At 36.2% G+C, this 23,417-nt stretch overlaps 1 protein-coding gene and 2 long non-coding RNA genes across 4 annotated transcripts in view; 1 reads left to right on the forward strand and 2 right to left on the reverse strand.

Annotated features, from left to right (window-relative positions):
- LOC106074255 (uncharacterized) overlaps positions 1-10,904 on the reverse strand; it is a 72,299-nt gene extending 61,395 nt beyond the window's left edge. For both annotated transcript variants that reach the window (XR_008775282.1, XR_008775281.1), the window contains exon 1: positions 10,727-10,904. This is a non-coding gene — a long non-coding RNA (uncharacterized LOC106074255). The remainder of the gene's footprint in view (positions 1-10,726) is intronic.
- LOC106075477 (uncharacterized) lies at positions 1,275-2,254 on the forward strand. Its single transcript, XR_008775280.1, has 2 exons — positions 1,275-1,510; positions 1,811-2,254. It is a non-coding gene; the product is annotated as an uncharacterized LOC106075477 (long non-coding RNA).
- A 3,658-nt stretch (positions 10,905-14,562) lies between the features above and the next one.
- LOC106068847 (uncharacterized) lies at positions 14,563-21,826 on the reverse strand. The gene is made up of 3 exons (XM_056014826.1): positions 21,601-21,826; positions 17,127-17,323; positions 14,563-14,780 (listed from the first exon to the last, which is right to left on the reverse strand). Exons 1-3 carry the CDS (start codon positions 21,692-21,694, stop codon positions 14,670-14,672), a joined length of 402 nt encoding a protein of 133 aa, XP_055870801.1. The 5' UTR covers positions 21,695-21,826; the 3' UTR covers positions 14,563-14,669.
- Positions 21,827-23,417: the final 1,591 nt, after the last annotated feature.

Below are 23,417 nucleotides of genomic sequence, written 5' to 3' on the forward strand. Positions count from 1 at the left end.
AAGGTTTCAAAGGGTGGCCGCAGTATCTGCAAAGGGGGAGTTGTGTGGAGTTTATTTTGTTCAGGTGGTAATTTAATAGTGGTGTGTGTCCTGTTCTTAGTTGGAAAAGTGTAGATTGTTCTTTGCGGGGGAGGAAGTTAATACTGTCCAGTTTGTTAGGCGTAGTCATTTCTTTGTACATGGCTCTGCCTGTGCTTCCTAATGCCCATTGGTTGAGCCACTCCTCTTTGTGATTGTTGATAGTTTCATTCTTAGTGATAAATCCTCGCAGCATGAGTTATATGCGTCAGTTTAAAGAAATAAAGTAAAGTTCCCCTTTCAGATCTTGTTGCCTATGGGACAGATGATGAAAAGGCCATCTGTTTCTGTGGCCCACGGTTAACGAGGATATCTTGTGGCCAGCACAACGACCAACCGCCTTTACTCTTTCTCCAACTAATGTCAAGTACCTATTTGAGCTGGGTGGACTGAGAGGCACCCTAAAGATCCCGAAAGTAATCAGCAGTATCACCATGATTCGAAACCACTCAACCACCGCGCCGTATGGACGTGAGTTTAGATATGTAGATTTTTACGTCCTAGCTCAAAAGCGGGTAGGTTCGAACTAGCGACTTTCGTGGCGACTGTTCGAAGTGCATACATCATGAACAAGAAACCAACATGATTTACAAAAATGCGATTACAACTTTAAAAAATCGTTTATCCTGAAAAAAGCAACATCTGCTGGACCGGGGAAGTGTAGGAATTTGGGCCACGCGAACATTTACAGCACCCCTACGATCAAAGCCAAAGGACAGATGAGATTAAGATTAAATAGATCAGTGAATGTAAGTTTAGATATTACCATATGCATACAAAGACAGTGACTAGTGAATGGTAATGTGCGCTTCTGTTAAAAATATATTCAAATGCTTCTTGTTAACTGTGCTAATAAATGGACTACGGGAAACCCCGATAAAATCTTTCCGAGAATCTATAAACAGTATTTGTTTTACATCCTATTTGTACGTAAAAGAGATTATGTTTGAATAGGAATATTCTTCACTCGGGTATAGAAAGGGTCCACCTTACTAGTACAATATAAACATACACTTAAAGTAAAAAGTTCCCCCTTTCAGACCTTGCGATCTATAGGGCAGATGATGTAAAGGTCAACTGTTTCTGTGCTTAACCGAGTGTGTCGTGTGGCCTGGACAACAACCAACCATCTTTACTTTTTCACAACCTATGGAAGGGCTGGGTGGACTTAGAGGCACCCAAAGATCCCAAAATTAAAAATCCTAGTTTTCATTTGCTTCGAACCCGGGACCCCCAGTTCGGAAGCCAAGCGCTTTACCCCTCAGCTACCGCGCATCCTAAGCAGTCATTAAATCATTTTTAGCATTCGTGTTATCGTATTCTTTAATTAATAAACTGTTTCAGTTCTCATAGTGACAGAACCATGACAGCCAGGAGTAACAGCGTGCAGTGGAAACTAGGTCAAGGCAACAATGGGGTTTTTGATGTCACGGTAAGATCTCGTTTTGGAAAATATTTTAGTTAGCTTAATGAAGATTGGCTCTGGCGGAGGTTTAAAGCTCTGTACTGACCTAATGATGCCACGAGAACTGCCGCAAAAAAAAAAAAAGGAGCGGACAAAAAGTCAGCCTTAAAAAAATAGCGCCAGAAAAGAAAATCAAGGCAATTTAAAAAAATAACACTCCAAATTGAACAGCTCGCCAACCTAATGTTTATTTAGCTATTTCTCACATACATGTAAAACTTATATCAGTTATATGTCGATATATTATCAAAGATGGTTTATTTCCAGGGTCAAAGTCATGTCCAAGGTCCATTTTCTAGAAGTTTCAAAGTCAGATGCAGGGCTCCTCCAAGCTGGATGCGAATGAAATGGGGTCGATCTAAGACCATGATCTTATGAAAAAAAAACTAATTTTACAAACTGTTGAGCTATAACTGTTATCTTGCTTTATGGGAATATTCCTGGGTTGCAAAATAATTTTTTTTTTATTTTTTTTTTTATTAGACATATATAGTGTTACCAAAGAGAGAGAGAGGGGGGGGAACTAGAGAGAGAGAGACGGAGACAACTACTTAGAGAGAATGAGAGAACTAGAGAGAGAAAGCTAGAGAGAAAGAGAGAAAGAAAGAGCTAGAGAGAGACAGAGAAATAGAGAGAAAGAGAGAGAGAGCAAGAACGCGAGCTAGAGAGAGAAAGAGAGAGAGAGAGTTACTTAGAGAAAAAAAAAGAGAGCGAAAAGAAGAATGAGAAGTTAAAAAAGAATAAAAAAAAGAAAACGTCTACTCAGGTTACTTTTGTTGATGTTCTAAAACATTTTGTACAAAGTAAGTATGATTGAACCTGTCGAGATCAAGAGTTATTTTTTAATGTTGTGATTTTAGGTTGTTAATATATGTTTCGATCATAAGTTGTTAATATATGTTGTGATTATAGGCTGCAAGTATATATTATGATTATTGATTGTGAATAGTTTACAAAACTATGTTCTCAGTAAATTTTTTGATTATTGTGAGTATAACTTGTGAAGACTACGCTGACTCGGTCATGTCACTCGCATGGCAGATGGAAGAAGCCCTAAATACATCCTATACGCTGAGCTTGCAGAGTCAGACCAAAGGGCCGCCCAAGACTAACCTACAGAGATGTCTGTAAGCGAGACATGAGAACCACGGGCAGCAACCAAAGTGTGTGGGAGGAGATAACCCAAGATATATTAACAGCCTATAACGGTAGGCCTACCAGAATTTGACTCTTTTCAACATGAAAGATTGCAGACGCGTAAAAGTCGCAAAACCGGAAGATAACTTTTGCATCTGTGTACAGCAGTGATGCCCAACCTGATTCGACCAGCGGGCCACATGACCGAAATGACATTGACATGAAACAATTTTATTAGAAACCCGGCTGTAGTACTTTCATTAAAGAATGGGATATTTGAAGTTTATCTTTGTTTTTACGCGTTGGAAAATGGCTTCACGTCTTCACTTCAAATAGGAATGTCATGGTAGTTACCTTTACCACCGACTCATTTTTTGGTCTCTTTTTGGTAAATATTCCCATCGATCCTCCTATCTCTAGCCATAGTTTAACAATATTTATTCACAGCTCAAGGCAAGAATGGCGTCATATTTGTTTTCTAATGCCGTCTATATGTTGTTGTTGTTGTTTTTTAAAGAAAAAAAAAAACAGCTACACTTTCGTTACAAATCAAATATCTTGGATTTTTATCATGTTTCCTCCAAAAAGTAAAGATCCATTCACTTTCCCTAGTAGATCCTAAATTCAGAGTCTACTTGAAGTTTCTTCGGCTCTCCCATTTCATAAACGTACATATATTAAATATCGTGGTAATAATCCATCAGAGAAAAAGTGAAGGCCCAAAGTAGGTAAAGATACATTTTTCAATCTTTTTTTTTGGAGGGAGGGGAATTTCTACACTGTCACTTTGTGCTTACGGTTCGGCGGGCCGGATGTGGCCCGCGGGCCGTATTTTGGGCATCACTGGTGTACAGCTAGGATCTTTTGAAAATAATTATTGCTCAATATAAGAGGTGTTTAGAAAGTTGTTTTTTCTTTAATTTAATTTGTATCTTACTGAACACACTCAGTTGTCACTGTTATGTGAAGAGAATATGTTAATAAGGGAATTTCATACTAAATAAAAAAAATTTCATTGTAATCTGTTCGGTTTACATTTTCATTTTTAACGTAGGATTTAATTTTTTTTTAAGCAATAAAATATAGCAGGAGATAAAACAGAAGAGTAAGAGATATGGAGAAATGTTAGGTTGATATAATGGAACATGAGAACAAAATTAAACTAGGAGAGACTTTTAAATACAGCAAACCAATTAAGACCAAAAGCATTTTATTGATCCTTGTTGGAAATATGTTGTGATTACAAGGACTCTTTTCTACAAAAAAAACAACCAAAAAAAAAAACAGCTACATTGACACAGACACAACAGAAAAAGTTCATTAAGTGACTAAATTACAGACGTCCTGATTCTTTGACGAGCCCTGGTCAACTAGTAGCGCGGAGGCTGTCTGTCTGAGTAAGAAACGAGTTTTTGTACCGTTCGGTTCGAGTCTAATCTTGATGGACAGACCTCTCTCACTTCGCGAGGACTTAACGTAGCGGGTGGCGGTTGTTCTCTTGGGATGTTTCAGATTTTGTTTAGACATATTTGTTCAGAAAGTTCATTTAAATATGGCAGTGTTATGCGTGTGTTGTTGTTTTTTTATTCTCTTTTTATCAAGTTGTCAAGGCAGTGCAACAGTTTAAATGCCACTTTGCCTTGCCAACAAGTTATTCCATATGTTAGCAGATTCCATATTGTCGCGCAGTAAAAGTTATCCAAGATCTTCTTGTGTACTTTAAAGCTGTTAACTTTGTATATGAAAAATAGCTGCTGTTTCAAGATGGTCTTCCCTTGAAAGCTTATTGTCAACAATGACATCCAGATATATGTATAAGTTAATTTGTTATATCGGTATATTGTTTATCTGCAGTATCAGTTGTTTGTTATTTCTGAAATCTATTATGAGTACTAGATTGAAAGATCACTATTATAAGTACTGACTAAACATCACACGAGAAAAAGATGGATCTGAAAGTCTTTCTGTAGCGCGAGTTCCTGGTGTAGTAGATGGCGACATTGGAGCTGGCGTTAATCGCTTCCATCAGATAGCTCAGGCTGTAGCTGACGTAGAGGATGTTGCGATGACTCCCGTGGAGACTGAACTGCACATCCAGGATGTTCACGATGTTCAGACAGACGGAGGGGGTCACGCTGATCAGGAAGACCACGGAAACGATGGTGACCATTTTAACCGCTTTGCGGTCCTTGTTGGTGAAACCAGTTTTGGTGCCGAGTCCCGTGGACTTCATCCTCCATTTTTGTTTCTGGTTGAGTTTCTCTGCGATGACGAACATACAGGAAAGGGTGATGACAAAAGAGCTTATCGCGGATACAGGGTTGTTCAGAAGATGGGATATGTGTGTGACTTCAAGGGCGTTGTCCGAGACCTTAAAGCCCAGAAGGGTCCGGTTGTAAGAGGCAACAAATTTCCAGCCCAGGCCATAGGTGCAGTAGGTTGGTATCACGCCTGCGATGTTAAGGACGACAATGACCACGAGGACGCACTTGACGCGGGCCGGGCTAAGCAAGATTTTGACCTTCATAGGCGCAACGATGCAGAGGCACCTCTCAATCATGATGTAGGCCGTGATCCAGCTGGCGATCCTGGCAAAGCAGGTGTGGGGCCAGCTCCCTGTCAAGGCCTGCACGTCGACGCCTATGAAATCAACATCTGCAGGAAGGAATCTAGGGGCAGACAGCACCCCGATCCACACCAGAGGCAGCAGGGTGCACATGTCAGTAATGGCGAGAGCAAAGAGGCTGATGTTTACCGTGTCCTTGAAGCCGAGGCGGAAGAAGATCGAAGCGTTTATCAGACACGTGATCATCCCAAAGCAAGCCACGACGAAAATAATGCAGAAAAATATAAATAGGATGTCAAAGGTCAAGTCGTCGTTTAAAATGTACACACTAATCGAGCCGCTTGAAATTATTAATTCTGGGATTATAGAAGTATTATTTGTGGGCGAAGACATAGTCGACATTCAAGAAATATTTCTGTTTAATAGTTTTCTTTTACCCTGTTTTAAGTTGAAGCTTTTTCTAACGAATCAGAAAGTGCTTTTATTTCAGTTATTAAGGATATAAAAATTATGGCATGGATTTGAATTATATGTAGTTTGCTTCCGAAATAAAGCGCAGAGTATTTTATATAGGATAACTAACATAAATATGATTTGAGATTATATTATTAGCATATATCTAATTGATTTCAAGATCAATAATAGGCAGGAATAAGATGAACTAATTATAATGTTATTAAATCATAGGACTACATAAAATGCTTATTATGTCTACACTTAATTGTATAGGCTACGTATTTTTAATGCCACGTGGTTGCTCCTGATTATAATGGAGGTAGGCCCTATATTATCTATGCTGATACATTTAGACCAAAACAGTTCCTATGATCTTAAAATATAAAATTTAATTATGTTTAACACATGTATGGCGCACGCCACAGAACTAATTAAACAAATATAATATGTCATTAAATACATTACTAACAAATAATTAACAAGGTATACGTAAACACACTCAGACGAATACACTTATGACTATATTTGTTCCTGCTTTAAAAAGGAAATAAACTAAACAGACAACGTTGACCAATATAATGAAAAAAAACTGACTCATAAAAGGCAACACCTTGACTAGCCTTTCGTGTGATGTGCACAACAAAAGTATTACGTGAAACAAATGATTAAAAATAAATACATCAACTATGAAAGTTGTTTTAATTTGAAGTAGTGATGAAATGTCAAGCAGCAAACATGGGCTGTTTATTGTGCAGTTTATTTCGTTAAAACGAATTCCTTTAAAAGGAACATTGAGCTAAGTTTGATGTCCGGTTTCAGGTTTAGATTCTTTCAAAATTGTTCTGCTTCCCTCTTACTTTGTTTTACAAGTTTCGACTGTTCCTGTAGATTCTGAAGATAATCACATCCTAGCCCAAACCTCCCGCAGAGCAACAGGAAAATGTCAGCATGCAGGGCTTGAACCTGGGACCTTGGAGACAACCGAACGACAGTCCAGAGCGCATACCACACGACCAGGCAGCTGAATCTGTATACCTTATGTTTTATTTTTTAATTATCTTTGGTTAGTTCAAAGTTCTTTAAAATAAATTTAATAAGATTTTAGAATCGAAGTAAAACATTTTACAAAAAGTAATTATTCTCAAACTACAGCCCGCGGGCCTTATCCAGCCCTTCAAAGCCCTCAGCGAACAGTACATAGTGAAGCCGCAGAGAATCGGTTCCATTAAACTTGAAAAAATTTTTTTCCCTGATACGGCTTTATATGTCCTGGCGCTGATCTTTTGTAGGAAAGCACAGTATGACGGCGAAAAAGATTCGAACTCGAGGAATATCGTGACGACAGTCCCGAGCACATACCACACGACCAGACACTATCGTTGTTGACCCAAAGAAATGAAGACTGTGCACGATAATTTCAGATAGAGGCTCAAGAAACAAAGAGTAGTGCATAGCAAATAGAGAGTCTATGTATATCATTGTATGATGATCTAAAACCATTGTCGTAACTAGGGATTTGGGGGATAACACTGACGTCATTTTTATACTGCGAAACGAATGGAAACACAAACTTTCAAAATTCGTTTATGACAATGTTTGCGACTTTGTTTTTACGACAATAATTGCGACTTTTTTTTCCAACCATGATTGCAACTCTCTATGTGTTAGCCACGGATATCTTCAAAGTGGAACTTAATTATTTTAAGGCCAGGAGGTGAAGGTGAAGTTGTAAAATCCCATCTGCACGTGAAAAGAGTTATAGAGCCACCAAATGTATGCAAGTCCCTCGCGCCAGACAGTCTGGGAAAGAAGACGAGCTGTAGATCTATATAGAATCTAGAATAAAACATAGCCTTGACTGTGACCTAGGAGAACTACACAAGATGCTGACTATTTGTGTTAGATATGTAGGAACTTGTGAATATTCTTTTAAGGGTACGTCTGTAAGAGACATGAGATAATTTTTTAAACAAGATTACAAAGAGAGTTTGTGTTACACAAACTCAGAGGCGGCCCCCGTCGAAGTCGGATCCCTGTCGGATCTGCATATTCGCAAATAATATTCAAGAGGTGATTTAATTTTGATGTAAAATGTTTTACACGTTTCGGATGTTCCTTCAGAGTTGAAGATAATTACTTCCTAGTCCAAACCTCCCGCAGGACGACGGGGGATGGGAGCGGGCAGGGTTTGAACCCTGGGCCATCCATAAATCTGAACGACAGTCCAGCGCGCAAACCGCACGACCAGGCAGCCATCCGATGGTCAAAAGTAATAATGTTTCAAAGATTCATTTGCCGTAAATTTAAATTTAAATTTAATAAAAAAATAGTAGATTAGTTTTAGTATATTAAAACATTACAATATTGATCAAAACGTTTGGAAATGAAAATCTACACTTTTTTTTTACACTTTAAGTTTAGAAATTGAAATTCTACATCTTAATCTAGTCTATTTTAGTGTAAACTAGATCTAGAAATTCTAGATCTAGACTCTAAAATAATTTTAATTAGAATATAAATCCAGATCTAGATATACTGTAATAAAAATCTAGATCTAGTTTAAAAAATCTAGATTAGATCTAAATCAAGATATCATTCCTTTTTTAAACGCGAGTCACATAACGAGGCTTAATAAACATTACTATACCGAGTTCTTTTTTCATTTTATTTGAAGAATTAATTCCATATAACGTCAGAGGAAAAAAAAAAACACTACGTCACACGGCCAAGCTAGACTAAAAATCGCCTTCATCTATAAGAGCCATTTATCGAGTGTTCATAGACTTTGGTGCACCGAGTGCGTTCTTTAAGCATTTCATTTAAAGAATTCATTCCATATGACGTCAAAGGAAAAAAAAACACTACGTCACACGGCCTAGCTAGAATAAAAATCGCCTTCATCAATACGAGCCTTTTATCGAGTGTTCATAGACATTGGTGCACCGAGTGCGTTCTTTTAGCATTTCATTTAAAGAATTCATTCCATGTGACGTCAAAGGAAAAAAAACACTACGTCACACGGCTTAGTTAGACTAAAATATGTTTTCATTAATACAAGCAATTTTTTCGAGGGTTAATAGACATTGGTGCACCGAGTGCGTTCTTTTAACATTACATTTAAAGAGTCCATTCATATGAAGTCAAAGAAAAAAAATTCCATTACCTCACAATAGGCTAGTACCGGTACCATAAAAAAATGTCTTTATTTACACGAGATATTTAACGAGGGTTCATAGACATTGGTGCACTGAGTTCTAATAGATATTATTTAAAAAGGATCAAAGCCACATTGTTTTTGCGTTTTGTCTGTCAGTCGGTCTGTCCGTTATCTTAATATAAAAAAAACAACTAAAAGTTATTAAAAATTGATTAACCTTTATTTTACGTTTCAAAACATTGCAATAATTTTTAGGTATGAACACAATTGAAAAGTTTATATAATAGATTGTTCCGGATGTTTGTATAAATAGTAAAAGAAAAAGAGAATTTCAGATAAATGTAATACCGTTAATTAAATTTTTTGGATGGTCTCGTATAAAAATTAGATGTACTACAGCCACGTGGAGAGATTTTCATACCTTACTTTGGTGTTTGGATTCTGTTTTCCTTAAAAATCGGAACATAATATTAACGATAATTAGATTTTTTAATGTTTTAGGTAGAAAGTTAAATGTACTGTAAGAGAGTAGTGAGTTAAAATATTTTTCATAAAAATCCGTAAAAACATTATTTCGTAAATGAGAAGATTATTTGTTTATTAATTAGAAGAGGGAGTTCAAACAATTATTTGGCGTTAGTAGATTTTTAAATAAATTCGGAAATTTCTGGCGACGATTTGTAAGAAACAAAATCCGGAACTTTCTTTATCGATTACAAAACTTCTATGTTATGTTTTACAAGAAAATTAAATGTCTAAAAAGTAATTTTCAGTAATCAATTCTAGTAAATTACTTTTTTTAAAAGCCTTATGCGATTTCAAACAATCATTAGGCATAATTCATGTTTTATAAAACAATATCTGGAACATTTTTACACTTAATGAAATATAAGTCAGTATAGAGATTATGATTTAGCATTAATATGCTATTTACATAAAAAACGGAACAACATATTATTGATAATGTGTTTTTGCAACGTTTAAGCATGGAAATTGAATGTAATATAAGTTAGAAGAGCAAACAAACATTTGTTGGCGTTGATTAGTTTTGCACAAAAAAATCCGGAACAATCAATTTTAGATACTTAAAACTATTGAGATGTTATGGGAGGAACATTAAAGGGTAAATCAGATTTTCAATAGCTTTTAGAGTTCTAGTTTTTTAAATCTAATCGTGACGGACAGACCGACCAACAGACAAAACGCACAAAAATAAGCTTCTTTAATTCGGATGGGGGCACTAAACAAAAAATAAATAAAATCTGATTTTTTAAAAAAGTTTAAGGAATTGGTTTAGCACCTGATCATGTTGCGACGTTACGCTACTGCACGAAAATCGCTGCATAAAAAGTCCATTTAAAAAAATGTGCGTGATATTTACATACAAAGTGCATTAGTAGCCTTTATAAACAAACAGAAATGTTTTCTTTTAATTTTAGCAGCTAGTTGACCAGAAAAAACGTCTTTAACTATTATTTGTATTTGTTGTAAACATTTCCTGTACATTTTAAAAATATATTTGACTTAGTGATACTGAAAATACACAAAAATTGTCCATCTTTGTTAGCATATTGTAACATTGCCTCCCTTACATTTACATAATTGTTTTAGAATTGGTGTATTTTTATGAAAAACTCGCTTGCATAATTAATTTTATAAATTAAACGGTTTGCTTTTAGAAAACCAAAAGTAGCCGTTGCACCTAAACTTTTCAAGCCGGATTTAATGATGAAATAATATTTTTCATATCTCTTCTAGTTTTCGAGATCTGAGTGTGACAGACGGACAGACGGACAGACGGACATTTTGCACAAACCTAATAGCGGCTTTTTCCCCTTACGGGGGCCGCTAAAAAGAGAGTACTTACATAACTTTGGCCGCGCTAGACACAACACTAAAATAAATAATAATCTACTTCTTAGTTGGGTCATGTTATATAATCCACAAGTGAATCGAGTAAATTTTGGTTAAAGACCAGGAAGCCTGTTACGTTATTTAATTAACTCATTTATTTGACAATTTGACAGTATTTACAAATCTTGTATCAATTCACTACGACCCTTGTACACATTCTTTCTCTTATTTCCCATTCCTGGGTCAAAGTTTAAACTTTGCATGATTATTCATTGTCGATGACAAAACACTAATCAATCAAAAAGATTAACCAATTTGTCAATTTATGAGTGTTTATTTAATTAATTCTGGTCAATTTTTACATTCGTGAGATATATTAGAGTAATTGTGCGGTTCTTTCAATTATAATAAGCTTTCTTTTTAAAAAAATTTTTTTTGGCTTGTTTTTTAAACATTTTAAAATTTTGTGTTATACAATGTGCCCCAGTTGTTATGCCTGGGGGGGGGGGGGGGGGGGATTCTCAACATTCATGTCGCAGGCGGGGAAAAAAAAAGGACTAGTCAAGTCAAATGGAAACACGCCTCTGCGGACTCATTATGCAATGTAGGAAGAAGATTCAAAGACTCGGATAACATGCTACGCGATATGGGTCAGATATGGTCCGCGGGCCGTCGTTTGTACATTACAGAGAAAAGGATTTAATTTGAAATTCAGCGCGTAGTCATTTTTGTTAAAGTTAAATACATTTCATCGATGTCTCGTGAAACATTAAAAAACTATAAAGTCTTTTTACCAAAATTGATTTTTTTAAATCCCCAATAGCCCAAAGTGAGACTTAGATATCTTTTTTTTAAAACCTTGTCTATAAACGTAGATTTAAAAAAAAATAGACTCTTCTTTCTAAGCAGGTGTAAGTAGTAAGTAAGGTTCCCCTTTCAGAGCTCGTTATCTATAGGGCAGATGATGTAAGGGTCATCTGTTTCTGTGGCCTACTGTTAACGAGGGTGTCATGTGGCCAGCACAACGACCAACCGCCTTTGCTTTTCTCCAACTAATGTCAGGTACCCATTAAGGCTGGGTGGACTCAGAGGCGCCCAAGGATCCCGAAATAAAATCCCAGTCTTCACCAGGATTCGAACCCGGGACCCCGGTTCAGAAGCCAAGCGCTTTGCCGCTCAGCCACCGCGCCTCAAGTAGGTGTGTTAGCTACAATATTTTTATGACATGTTCTTAAAATTAATGTTCGGACATCACTATGGATGGAAAGAATCGAAATCCGTAACTAAATGCTATATGTTTTGCGCCTGCGCGCGCTAATTGATTGTTTTTCTAAAATGTTTTCGGTCTTAGACTTTATCAAGAACATTATTCTGGTGTATACGTATTTGAATATGATTATGTGTATTTTTATCTGGGAGTTTTATCTCACCCTATTTTCAACGAACAAATGCAACACTGTTAAAAGGGAAGTAACTGTTTCCGCCTGGTTCTCTGTGTTCATATTTTTTTACTTTGATTTGAGAGAGTTATCGCAGATCAAATTCACTATTCTGGTAGGAACAAAACATTTAGGGTCAAGTCCCTGTGTCTATGTATATGTGTGTTTTTTGTGAAGTCAGGTGGTTGTTTGGTAAAGAGCGAGATCGATAAGCCAGAGTCGCTGTAATACTGGCGGATTACTATGGAGATTAAATATGCTTTGATTGCATTGTGGTAATGAAATAGGTAGACTGAGGTGTGTCTTCTTATCTTATAAAATACTGAAGTTACTTCGGAAAAAAAGAAGGTGATTAAGTCCTATGCGTATTTCATGAAATATCTTTGGTGAAAAGTGTGAAATAATTTTTTACAACGAAATGTGTATATCACAGAAAACAACATGAGCGAAAGGGAAACAACCCAACTATTATACAAATACTATAGTAATAAGAAGGCGGAGGGAAATGCTTGTAACGTCATGAACTATAGAATTAACACGAGTCAGCGGAAAACAGACAATCAAAGTGAAAAAGGAAGAGAAAAAAAAACACTTCGTGTGTGTGTGTGTGTGTTTAATTTTCCTGTGAAAAAAGGAGGATGTACATTGACATGTGTACACAATTGTTTTTAAATGTATTATCATTATCTATATATATATATATAATTCTCTTCTTCACTCAAGAGTTTGGACGAGAAGACGTAAAGGAAAGATCACTCTTTTTTTTTCTACAATAAAAAAGGGGTGGGGGGACAAGTAGTACGCCGCCGGTCGACTAGTTATATTATATTATTTTTACAAAGCTTACATTAACTCACTGTCCGGTACAAATTTTGTACATGTTATTTCACCCACTCCCCATTCAAGATGAAATTCGAACACGTATTTGTTGCCCTTAACAGAACATGAATCAAATTTTTTTTAAAATATAGAAATCTATATATCTATATCTCTATATCTATATATATAGATATAGAAAAGGAAATAATTTTTTTCAGTAAATGTGCAGTTCTTCAACTTTGGAAGCTTTGTTATTTTTTAGAGTATTTTTTTTTTATTGTTGACATATTGTTTTGTATTAGTGAATAAATAGTAAATAATACTATACATCGGTGAAGCTGAGGGTACTGGAATGACATGGGAGCAGATGAAGAAAGCTGTTCAGAACCGAGTTCGGTGGAGAGGTATGGTTGCGACCCTGTGCTCCCCTGGGAGTACACAGAATTAAGTAAGTAAGAAAGTAATACTATACTGTGATATTGAATTAATTTTGAAATCCCTGATAGGCGTCTTATTCACTATTTTTTCCCCAAAGTTTTTTTTTTCTCTTATCAACTCTTAGGACTAACCCAGAGTGGATATACTTCTATTTTTTAAATTCTGGGTCCGCCTCTAAGTTTGTGTAAAAAACACAAACTCTCTTTGTAATATTGTATTAAATTTAATCGTTCCCCATTTTTCCATAGCCTTTCGTTGTTCATACTTGCTTTTGTTTTGTCCATTAAAATGTCTTTCAAAGTCCCTATGGTATCATGACCATGACTTCACCATTTAGTCCAAACCTTTTATTTTTACACAGACTGAGGCCCGACCATTCTTATATTAATTCACTCCGTCTGTCTGTCTGTCTGTCAAGTACCAATGTTTTGCACGTTTATTCTCCCACTTCCCAAGTTGAAATTTTACACAATTATTCATAGTCGATGACACCACATGAATATACAAAGATTAACCACTTAGTTAACCAATTAGTGGTAATTAATGTGCATGCGATTAATCTCAGGAAAGGGGAGGCCAGCACTTTTGTACGATATGATGTTGCGGTTCGTCCCCTTAAATAAACTTTGGTGTTTTTGCAAAGCTTTTATCAACCTACTCTGTCTGTCTGTCTGCATGTCTGTCTGTCTGATAAAATGTTTGTACACGTTATTTCTCCCACACCCAATCTGGGATCAAGCTGAGATTTTGCCCACTAAAAGGTAGACAAGTATTTTGTTTAACTTGTAAGTATTTTGTTTTAAATATTTTCTTGTGAAATCATTTACCCAATAGTTGGCCTTTGTAGTACCACGAAGTTCCTCTAGTGTACGACTAAATACAATAATCAGGTATTTCTCAATACTACAATGGGCACACTTTATATTTGATTGTAGTTTGAATTATTCGTTGACACCAATATTTGTCTATGAAATGAGATAACATTACATTATGATTAAATTTTAAAGAGATGTACAGCTGTCATGGTTTGCTTCATAGGTGGATAGAATATCTAGGCAAGAAAACATTGTGTTTATTTTTGTATATTTTTTATTGTTTTCGTTAGTTGTTAAATGTTTTTTTTATTTTTATACAAAAAACAAACAAACAATAATTTACAAAAAAATAGATCTATATACAATACATTAAAAAAAATTATGTCTCTATACTTATAAAATTTATGTTGGCGTTTGATTCCAAGGGAAGTTATCTCCATCTTTGTCAGACAAAATAATTGTTCTCCCCTTCTTCTGTGATTGTCTCCCCTGTCTTAGGATTTATAAAAACGAGCGCCGGGATGCCCATAAGTCCATAGTTGTCAGGCATGGGTTCCTGTGAGAGAGGAAATGTTGGACTGTCAAATAAATTCAGTATAATAATGCAGATATAGATCAGTATTACGACAATTTAAACATAATACATTTGTGTATACAAACATCTATATTTTTTACCCCGGGTCAATGTTACTCAAACTTCGCACATTCTGAATATTTAGAGCGGAACACTTAGCTTGGTTAGGTGACACTGGCCAGAAAGACAGTTTAGTGTGCTATGTCGAAGGGCAAGGGACAGTACTGGTATGAACGTTGCACGTGAAAATGACCCGTGTTATGGTCATCTGATCATAAGCCTTCTAAATATCTAGTAGAAGAGTATATCTACATAGAGCGTACATCTTGGCGTTGTTTAAATGGACCTCATTCACCAATCGTAAACAAAAACATTAAGCCACGTGGTGCTCTATCTCTTCTATATAATTTACGATCTAATGTTTAATTCATGATGGTTGTCACGTGACAGTTTTTTTTTCGTTATTTTCTCAATAAGATCACGTGACTAAATGTTTGTTTATGATTGGTGAATGAGGTCCATTGAGGAAGTATTTCGTATAAAACGGATGCTAACTACTTCATTAGCGTTAGATATTTGTAAGTTGTAACTTGTAAGTATATACCCAGGACTATTAACAAATGCATACAATGTAAGCCTTGATCTAGATCCAAATGTTTCTTTTACGGTGATTCCAGGAAAGAGAGTCAGCAAATAGTGGGCCCTACATAGCCTCCACCTCCCCCACACCACGGTCATAGATATTGACTTTCGCAAAGTCCCCAAAATAACAACTTTAGATCGCTACACTTTCCACTGTATATAGTTTAAAATATCCCAGAAATGAACACGGATAAGGGTTGTAGGTTAACAAATATGACAAAAGAAGAAGCACGGGTTTCCCTGAGTAGACGTTGATCCGGTGACAAACCAGGATATGCTGTAGTCTACCTTGAATAATATCGGTTTATGTTGAAGATCAGTCTTTCCAAAACTGTGTTCCGCGGAACCCTAGCGTTCCGCGAGGTCTGAATATGGTGTTCCTCGAGCAGCTGGAGTAATTAACTAGTAGGCCACCACATGAGTTAATATTTCTAAAAAAAAATAAATAAGTGTTTCGCTTTTAACTCAGAATGTGCAAGTGTTCCGTTGAGGGAAAAAAGTTTGAGAAACACTGATGTAGATCTATTAAATGCTATTAGATCACTCCAAGTGATCATCCGGGTTGACTCAAAAGTACTGAGTCACATCTAATGATTCTTAAACATAGGCGTTTCTTCTGTTGCTCTGTGGGTAATGAAGACAGGGGTGGGGGAGAAAGGTTGAAGGCTGAAGTGACGTCATAGAAAGAGGCAAAGGTGTCTTGGTTGGGGAGATAGTTCAAAAACATTGGGGTAAAATACACGAAGAGTGCTAGATATGTATTTGTCAATAATTCTCATGAGCGGCCATTTTGATTGGAGAATGTTACACACATCCACTTTAAGCGCGATTCCTTTCAATTTATGGACTTAAATAATAAAAAATAGTACAATGGTCTTGGCTGCCGGTTCGAAGGTCGTGGGTTTGAGTCCTGGTAGAGGCACCTTGGTTTTGTTTACTCTAGTCAATAGAAAAAAAAAGTAGAACCGGTTAGGTCGTTGTGCTGGATTCATAATCCCGAGTGAACAGTTGGCCTAGAAAGAAGTTATCTTATAAATTACAGACCTTTCTTTCTAACAGAAGATACTGACGTCCTACGCCAATGTACGCTACTACGCTTTTCCATGTGTCAATCTAGTCATTCATGTTAATTAGAGATTTAGACTCTGCTAAGTCTTTGGTTTTCATGGCTAATTAAGGAAACCCGTTCCATGCAGTGACTAGGGAGAATGAGTACTTGTATGAATTTTTCCTAGCGTATGGAAAATTAAATATGCATGTTTACTTTCGGAGTATTTTATGATAAACCCGTTAGTGTATGTAAAGCGGGATTGGTGGCTGAATGTTGAAGCGCTTGGCTTCCGGAACGAAGGGTCACTTTGAAAATCACGGTCAAGACTACGATTTTGAATTTTCGGATTTTTAGGGCCGCTCCTGAATTGATGTAAAGGTCATCAGTTTCTACGGCCCGACGGATAACGAGGGTGTCATGTGGCCAGAACAGCGCCACTCATCTTTCCCAACTAATGTCAGCTACCCATTAGAGTTGGGCGGACTCCTGAAAAAAAAAATCCCAAAATTCAAAATCAAAGTCTTCATCGGGATTCGAACCCGAGACTCATCGATTAGGAAACCAAGCACTTTACCACTCAGCCACCACGACTCGAACGTGGAAATGCCCCCCCCCAATCCCCTCCCATCTCTCACCCTGAGGGCGCTGTCGTAGGGCACCATAAGCCATGGCATCTCAGCGAAGTTCTGCTGGCAGCACTCCTTGTCCGTGTCCAGGCTGACGAAGACGACCTCCCACCGCTTACCCTTCTCCTTCACCTTGTCGTAGCAGTGGCGTAGGTTAGGGAGGAATCCTTTACACGGTGGGCACCATTGAGCTGAGAAGTACAGGCCTGGGAAGAGAAAGAGGAAACTTGACGTGTCAATGTATGCCTGTCTTACCTAACATGTCATTTTTGAAGGGAAAAAATCTTTAATACAGTTCTTAACTTATATATACTGAAGTCACTTCAAAAAAAGAAGATGATTACGACCTAGTTATGCATGTTAACCAATGACTTAAATTCTGCCAAGTCACTGGTTTTCCTGGCTAGCTCAGGCAACCCATTCCATGCTCTAATAGCACTAGGGAAGAAGGAGCATTTGTACAAATTTGTCCTAGCATATGGAGCAAGGAATGTGTTTTTACCTTTGTGTCTTTCTGAGTATTTTATTAGGTTTTGTTTTACCGTATTGTGATTATTGTAACGGGTCGCCATTTCTAAATAATTAAGTAATTACTGATTCGTTAATTTTTTAACTGATTCATGTGTTGTCAGCGACAATGAATAATTGTACAAAGTTTCAACTTGATCCGAGAATTGGAGAAATAACATTTAAAAGATTTTGACCAGACAGACAGACGATGATTACTAAATACTAGTAAATACCTGCCCCCCCCCCCTCCCGTCCCTGTTAATAAATTGTACCTCTAATGTACTAATAGCTATTAAGACAGTTATTTAAAAAAAAACAGATACTCTTCGTTATCGTAGACATAGAAATAGCGATCGTACTGTTCATATTACGAAGCTTATATGAATTCACTCTGTCTGTCTGTCTGTCTGGTAAAAAGTTTTTACATTTTATCTCTCCCACACCTAATCTCGGATCAATTATTATCAATTTATTATTATTATGTGTTTGTGGGTATATGTATATATGTTTTTGCGTGACTTTGTATATCCGATTGTTGGATATGTATATCTGTATATAGTATGATATTATAGTAGTGATTTGTTAATTCCCAATGCATCTGATTTTATGGATTTATGTATAAAATTAACGTTTATGTATAAAATTAATGTTTATGTATAAAATTAATGTTTATGTACAAAATTAATGTTTATGCATAAAATTAATGCTGTGCTGGTATTAAATGTGCTCTTGGGGAGTTATGTTTTTTGCCCACTGTGATTACGTACAAATGATTCACCAGGGCCGGCCCTAACTATTGCGGGGCCCTATGCGAATTGGATTGCGCGGGGGCCCAGTCTGGATAAGGATAAGGATAAAAAGTGAAAACTAAGATTTTGTACTAGAAAATAAAGGCGTCTTTACATTTTATTCTTTACTAAGTACAAAATCACGATCTAATTTACTTTACGAGCCTTGCGTGTAGTGAAGTCATACTGTGTATAATCAGAATTGATTATACATAGATCACGCTAAATAGCATGAAGCGTCAAATTGTTCAATCTATCTTCGTGAATTGTTGACTTCAAGTAATTCTTGAATAGTTTGAGGCGCGAGAAGCTTTCACCAGATGCCACAGTTACGGGTATTGCTGAAAATAGTCTGAGTGCATCAAAGTACTTTGGGTAAGCAGTGTATCTTTCATTAGTGGACAGATAAGCTAAAATTTCTACCGGGGGTTTGGCGATATTTGGTAGAATATGCCTTAGACAATTTTGTCTATTTTTCAGGAGGTTTTAAAGATTTTTCAGTAGATTTTAATAGTTCCAGAAGATTTTTAGAAGCTCCTAGAAAATTAGGAGGCCGCGGGAACCCTGTTATACGTTTTAATAGTGTAATTTAATAATTTACGCGTAGAATTACCGCGCGGCCTATGAAAGTCCGGGGCCCACTGCGACCGCATAGGTTGTAGTGGTTTAAGGCCGCCCTGCCATTAAGTTTGATAGCATATTGTTCTACTGAAGTGGTGTTTTTTAGGGTTAATTAACTATTGTTATTAACTGAACAGACAGTGTGATTTTTATAATCTTCTCTTGTTAATATTGTTATAACCTCGCCATGCACATCGCCATCCAAGATAGTGCAGATGGTGCGCACTATTAGAGACTAGACTAGGAAGGATGTTGAGAGAACGATTTCCGCCCAAGTCTCGAGACGATAATGAAGATGCTATGTTCAAGGCAGATGTCCTATCTGTTTGTCATGTGTAAATAAACATCTATGTCTCGTTGAGTTGCCTCCCTTCAGTTATTACAATATGGTATATTCAGTCAAGTTAATTTTTACAATGATTTTGTTATGTTAGGCTATGTATGATTATAATTTAGTTGCCACTAACGGATTCTTTTTCTTTGCAGTCTGTCTCAGGCTTATTGAGCCATTTCTGTTAATACTGAAGGACTAGTTTCCCTTGATAGAATCAAACAAAATAATCAATTGCCAGTAATTAATTGACTAATTGGTTACTTTAAAAAAAAAAAAAGATTCATGTCTTGTCTATGCCAATGAATAATTGTGCTAAGTTTCAACTTGATCTGATAATGGATGTTTGTTTTACATGGCAGCAATGGTGTCAGTATAAAAAATTAACCAATTAGTTAATTAACTATCGGTAACTAATTACTTTGTTTTGGTCTCTCGAACAAGGGAAATTGTAATTGACTGAACCTGCTGGTATAAGCTGAATTACTCCCCTCTGTAGGTCGCCACTTGAAAGTAATTTTTAACAAACGATCGGTAACTATACAATCCTCTATATTTAAAAAGCTCTTCACTAACATAGTGGTTAGAATGGCTTCATGAGGCTTAAGCCATGAGTTCGAATGCAGAATTTTATCTCATCTTTTAATTTCTTTTATAAATGCTTTTAAAGGCGATTTAGGTCAAAGTCACCTAGATATCCCTTTAATCCCCCCCCCCTCTCCCCCTAATTGTGCTAGATATAAAAGTAGATCTAATGATCTATTCAAGAACATGTTTTGTCTTATAGTCACGTGATCAACAGTGTAAAGTAAAGTATACATTTTATGCCAAGTCAAATCAATTAGTTCTCCTTGGTGTGGTAATTAAAATATGAGCCCACAAAGGTTATGCTGTATGGATGAAGAGAAAAAAAAAACACTATATTTTGTCATAGTCAACTTTGGAGAAAAGGGCCCGAAAGCATATTCTTGAGCCCACTGATGCATTGATATACTACCGGGCCCGCGGGCCGTAGGTTGGTCTTTGAAGACTAAGCAGAATAGTAGATCTAGAAAGCCTTCAGGACAGAAGACTCAAAAGTAAAGTAGCAATTATTCATAAAACACTGAACCATAATCTTCAAATACAAAAACAAAATTTAATAAAATACTCTGAAAGACACAAAGATAAGGGCACATCTCTCGTCCCATATGCTAGGACAAATTAGTACAAATGCTCCTTCTTCCCTAGTGCTATTAGAGTATGGAATGGGTTGCCTGAGCTAGCCAGGAAAACCAGTGACTTGGCAGAATTTAAGTCATTGGTTAATATGCAGGACTGAACGTAGTACGTAATCATCTTCTTTTTTGAGGTAACGTCTGTTTTATATAAGATAAGATAAGATCTAAGTTTTTTAGTGTTAAAATATAAAAACTAAAGATAGTGCATTCTAATCGTTTTAATCTGTTAGAGACTATGTCTAAGTCAATTCTAAATGCTTGTTGTGAAAACATGGCTAAAAGACTAATAAAAAAAGCAATTCTAAAGCATTAGGTCAAAATACAGTTTACATCGATACTTTGAACAAAAGACTAAAACACAAAATGTATAATATAATAGACTCTAGATGTAAAAGAGTAAGACACAGCATATAGAATTTTATAGACTAGATGTAAAAGGTTAAAACACTGCATATAGAATTTTATAGACTCTAGATGTAAAAGGTTAAAACACTGCATATAGAATTTTATAGACTCTAGATGTAAAAGGTTAAAACACTGCCTATAGAATTTTATAGACTCTAGATGTAAAAGGTTAAAACACTGCATATAGAATTTTATAGACTCTAGATGTAAAAGGTTAAAACACTGCATATAGAATTTTATAGACTCTAGATGTAAAAGGTTAAAACACTGCATATAGAATTTTATAGACTCTAGATGTAAAAGGTTAAAACACTGCATATAGAATTTTATAGACTCTAGATGTAAAAGGTTAAAACACTGCATATAGAATTTTATAGACTCTAGATGTAAAAGGTTAAAACACTGCATATAGAATTTTATAGACCATAGAATTTTATAGACTCTAGATGTAAAAGGTTAAAACACTGCATATAGAATTTTATAGACTCTAGATGTAAAAGGTTAAAACACTGCATATAGAATTTTATAGACTCTAGATGTAAAAGGTTAAAACACTGCATATAGAATTTTATAGACTCTAGATGTAAAAGCCAAAACAAATCTCTTACTGATCAGTTCACATTCCTGGAGTGTAGACACTGACACATTGCTGCCGTCTGGCGTCACTAGTTCTGGACCAAGCAGCCTCTCCAGGTGTGCCATTCGTATGAAATAAATAACTTATCCAATGAGAGCAGGGGGAAGAGAAAAAAAGTATTTCTCGTTTCCGTGGTGTCTGGGGTACATGGGATTCCTTTCTTGTCTCCCTTGGCTTCTCTAAGCATGCAGGATAAGCTGGTTACGTTGTATGTGTGTGTGTGTGCGCGCGCTGTGTGTTGTGTATGACAAGGTTATCATTGTGGCTGTGTTCTTCGGTCTAGATAGAATCTTGGTTTTATTATTCTGCCAGTCTAGATCACTTTCAATGTTACACTGTTTGATTAAGACATTCAACGGAACATTCTATTGAGATGACGAATGTTTATAACGGCAGGAGCGTAACTAGAAGATTTATAGGACTCCCCTCCCTCCTCCAAATTCCCTCGTGGGAAGAGATTTTTTAAAAAGTGTTTAAATGTTAAGGGGCGATACTATGATAAAGGTGGGCAGTGTTATTCATTCACAACTGAATGGATCTCCCCCCCCCCTTTTTTTTTTCTTTTTTTTTTGGGGGGGGGGGGGGAGGATGAAGATATTGTTTTTTACAAAGCTTATATCAACTCACTCTGTCTGTCTGTCTGTTTGTCTAGTAAGAAAAATGAACAGGTTATTTCCCACACACCTAATCTCGAATATTTAGTTCGCATATTATTAACAACAAAATTTTACTTTAGTAACACACAGTACATTAATATCATGATTTTAAAAAACACTTTTTCTCAATTTTTGTGAATTTTTACTCTTATGGTAGACATGTAACTTAAGTTGAAATTTTTCACAATTATTTCTTTTACCTGACAACACAAGAATCAATGGCGAGCGGAATACATGAAACCTATTACTTAATTAATTATGGTTATTAATTATTCACCAAGATACCCCCTTTCTTCTCTCCTCCTTTTACAACTGGTCCAAACTAGTAATAGGATAATATTTAATAAAATAAAAAATATAAAATATATTTCAAATAGCACATATTTAATGTCACATTTATTGTTTCTAGGCCATACATGCATACATATAGTTACATGACAGGTCCAAACTAATTGAGACAATGACACAATATACGCTTGTAAACTGCGAAAGTATATCTTGTTTTTTTCTTTTTTTGTTTATATCTTTTTTATTATTTGCCCTTTTCCACCAATTCTCCGTCTCTCTCTCTCTTTCTCTTTACCCCTCTCTCTTCCTCTCTTCCCCTCTCCCTTTCTCTCTCCTCTCGTGCATACTCTCCTTCACTCATTTCTCTCTCTCTCTCTCTCTCTCTTGTTTAAAGATTATATTTGATTGCGTTAAAGACAAGAGCATTGTTCTTTCCTTAATAATATTCTCTGTAGCCTTGTAGCCAGTAAAAGTATCCTTCAAGTTCTTTCTCTCTCTCTCTCTCTCTCTCTTCTCTTCAGTTTCACTTTTCTCCTTATTATATCGCTCAGTAATCTTTAACAAAGTTGTTCTTACACATCTTTCTCGCATTCCTCTGTATCCTTTCTCCCTCTCTCTTTCACTCTTCCTTTTTCTTCCTCCCTCTTTCTTATTCACTCTTCCTTCTTCTTTCTCTCTCTTTCTTATTCACCTCTCTCTCTTCTCTCTTTTTTACTCTCACTCCTTCTATCTCCTCTTTCCATCTTTCTACACCAGCCCCTCTCTCTCTCTCTCTAACTCTCTCTTTCTCTTGTTCACTTTCTCTCTACCTTTCGTTACCTCAGTCCTCTCTCCCCCAGCACTC

Source organism: Biomphalaria glabrata, chromosome 16 (assembly GCF_947242115.1).
Source record: "Biomphalaria glabrata chromosome 16, xgBioGlab47.1, whole genome shotgun sequence".
Classification (NCBI taxonomy): domain Eukaryota; kingdom Metazoa; phylum Mollusca; class Gastropoda; family Planorbidae; genus Biomphalaria; species Biomphalaria glabrata.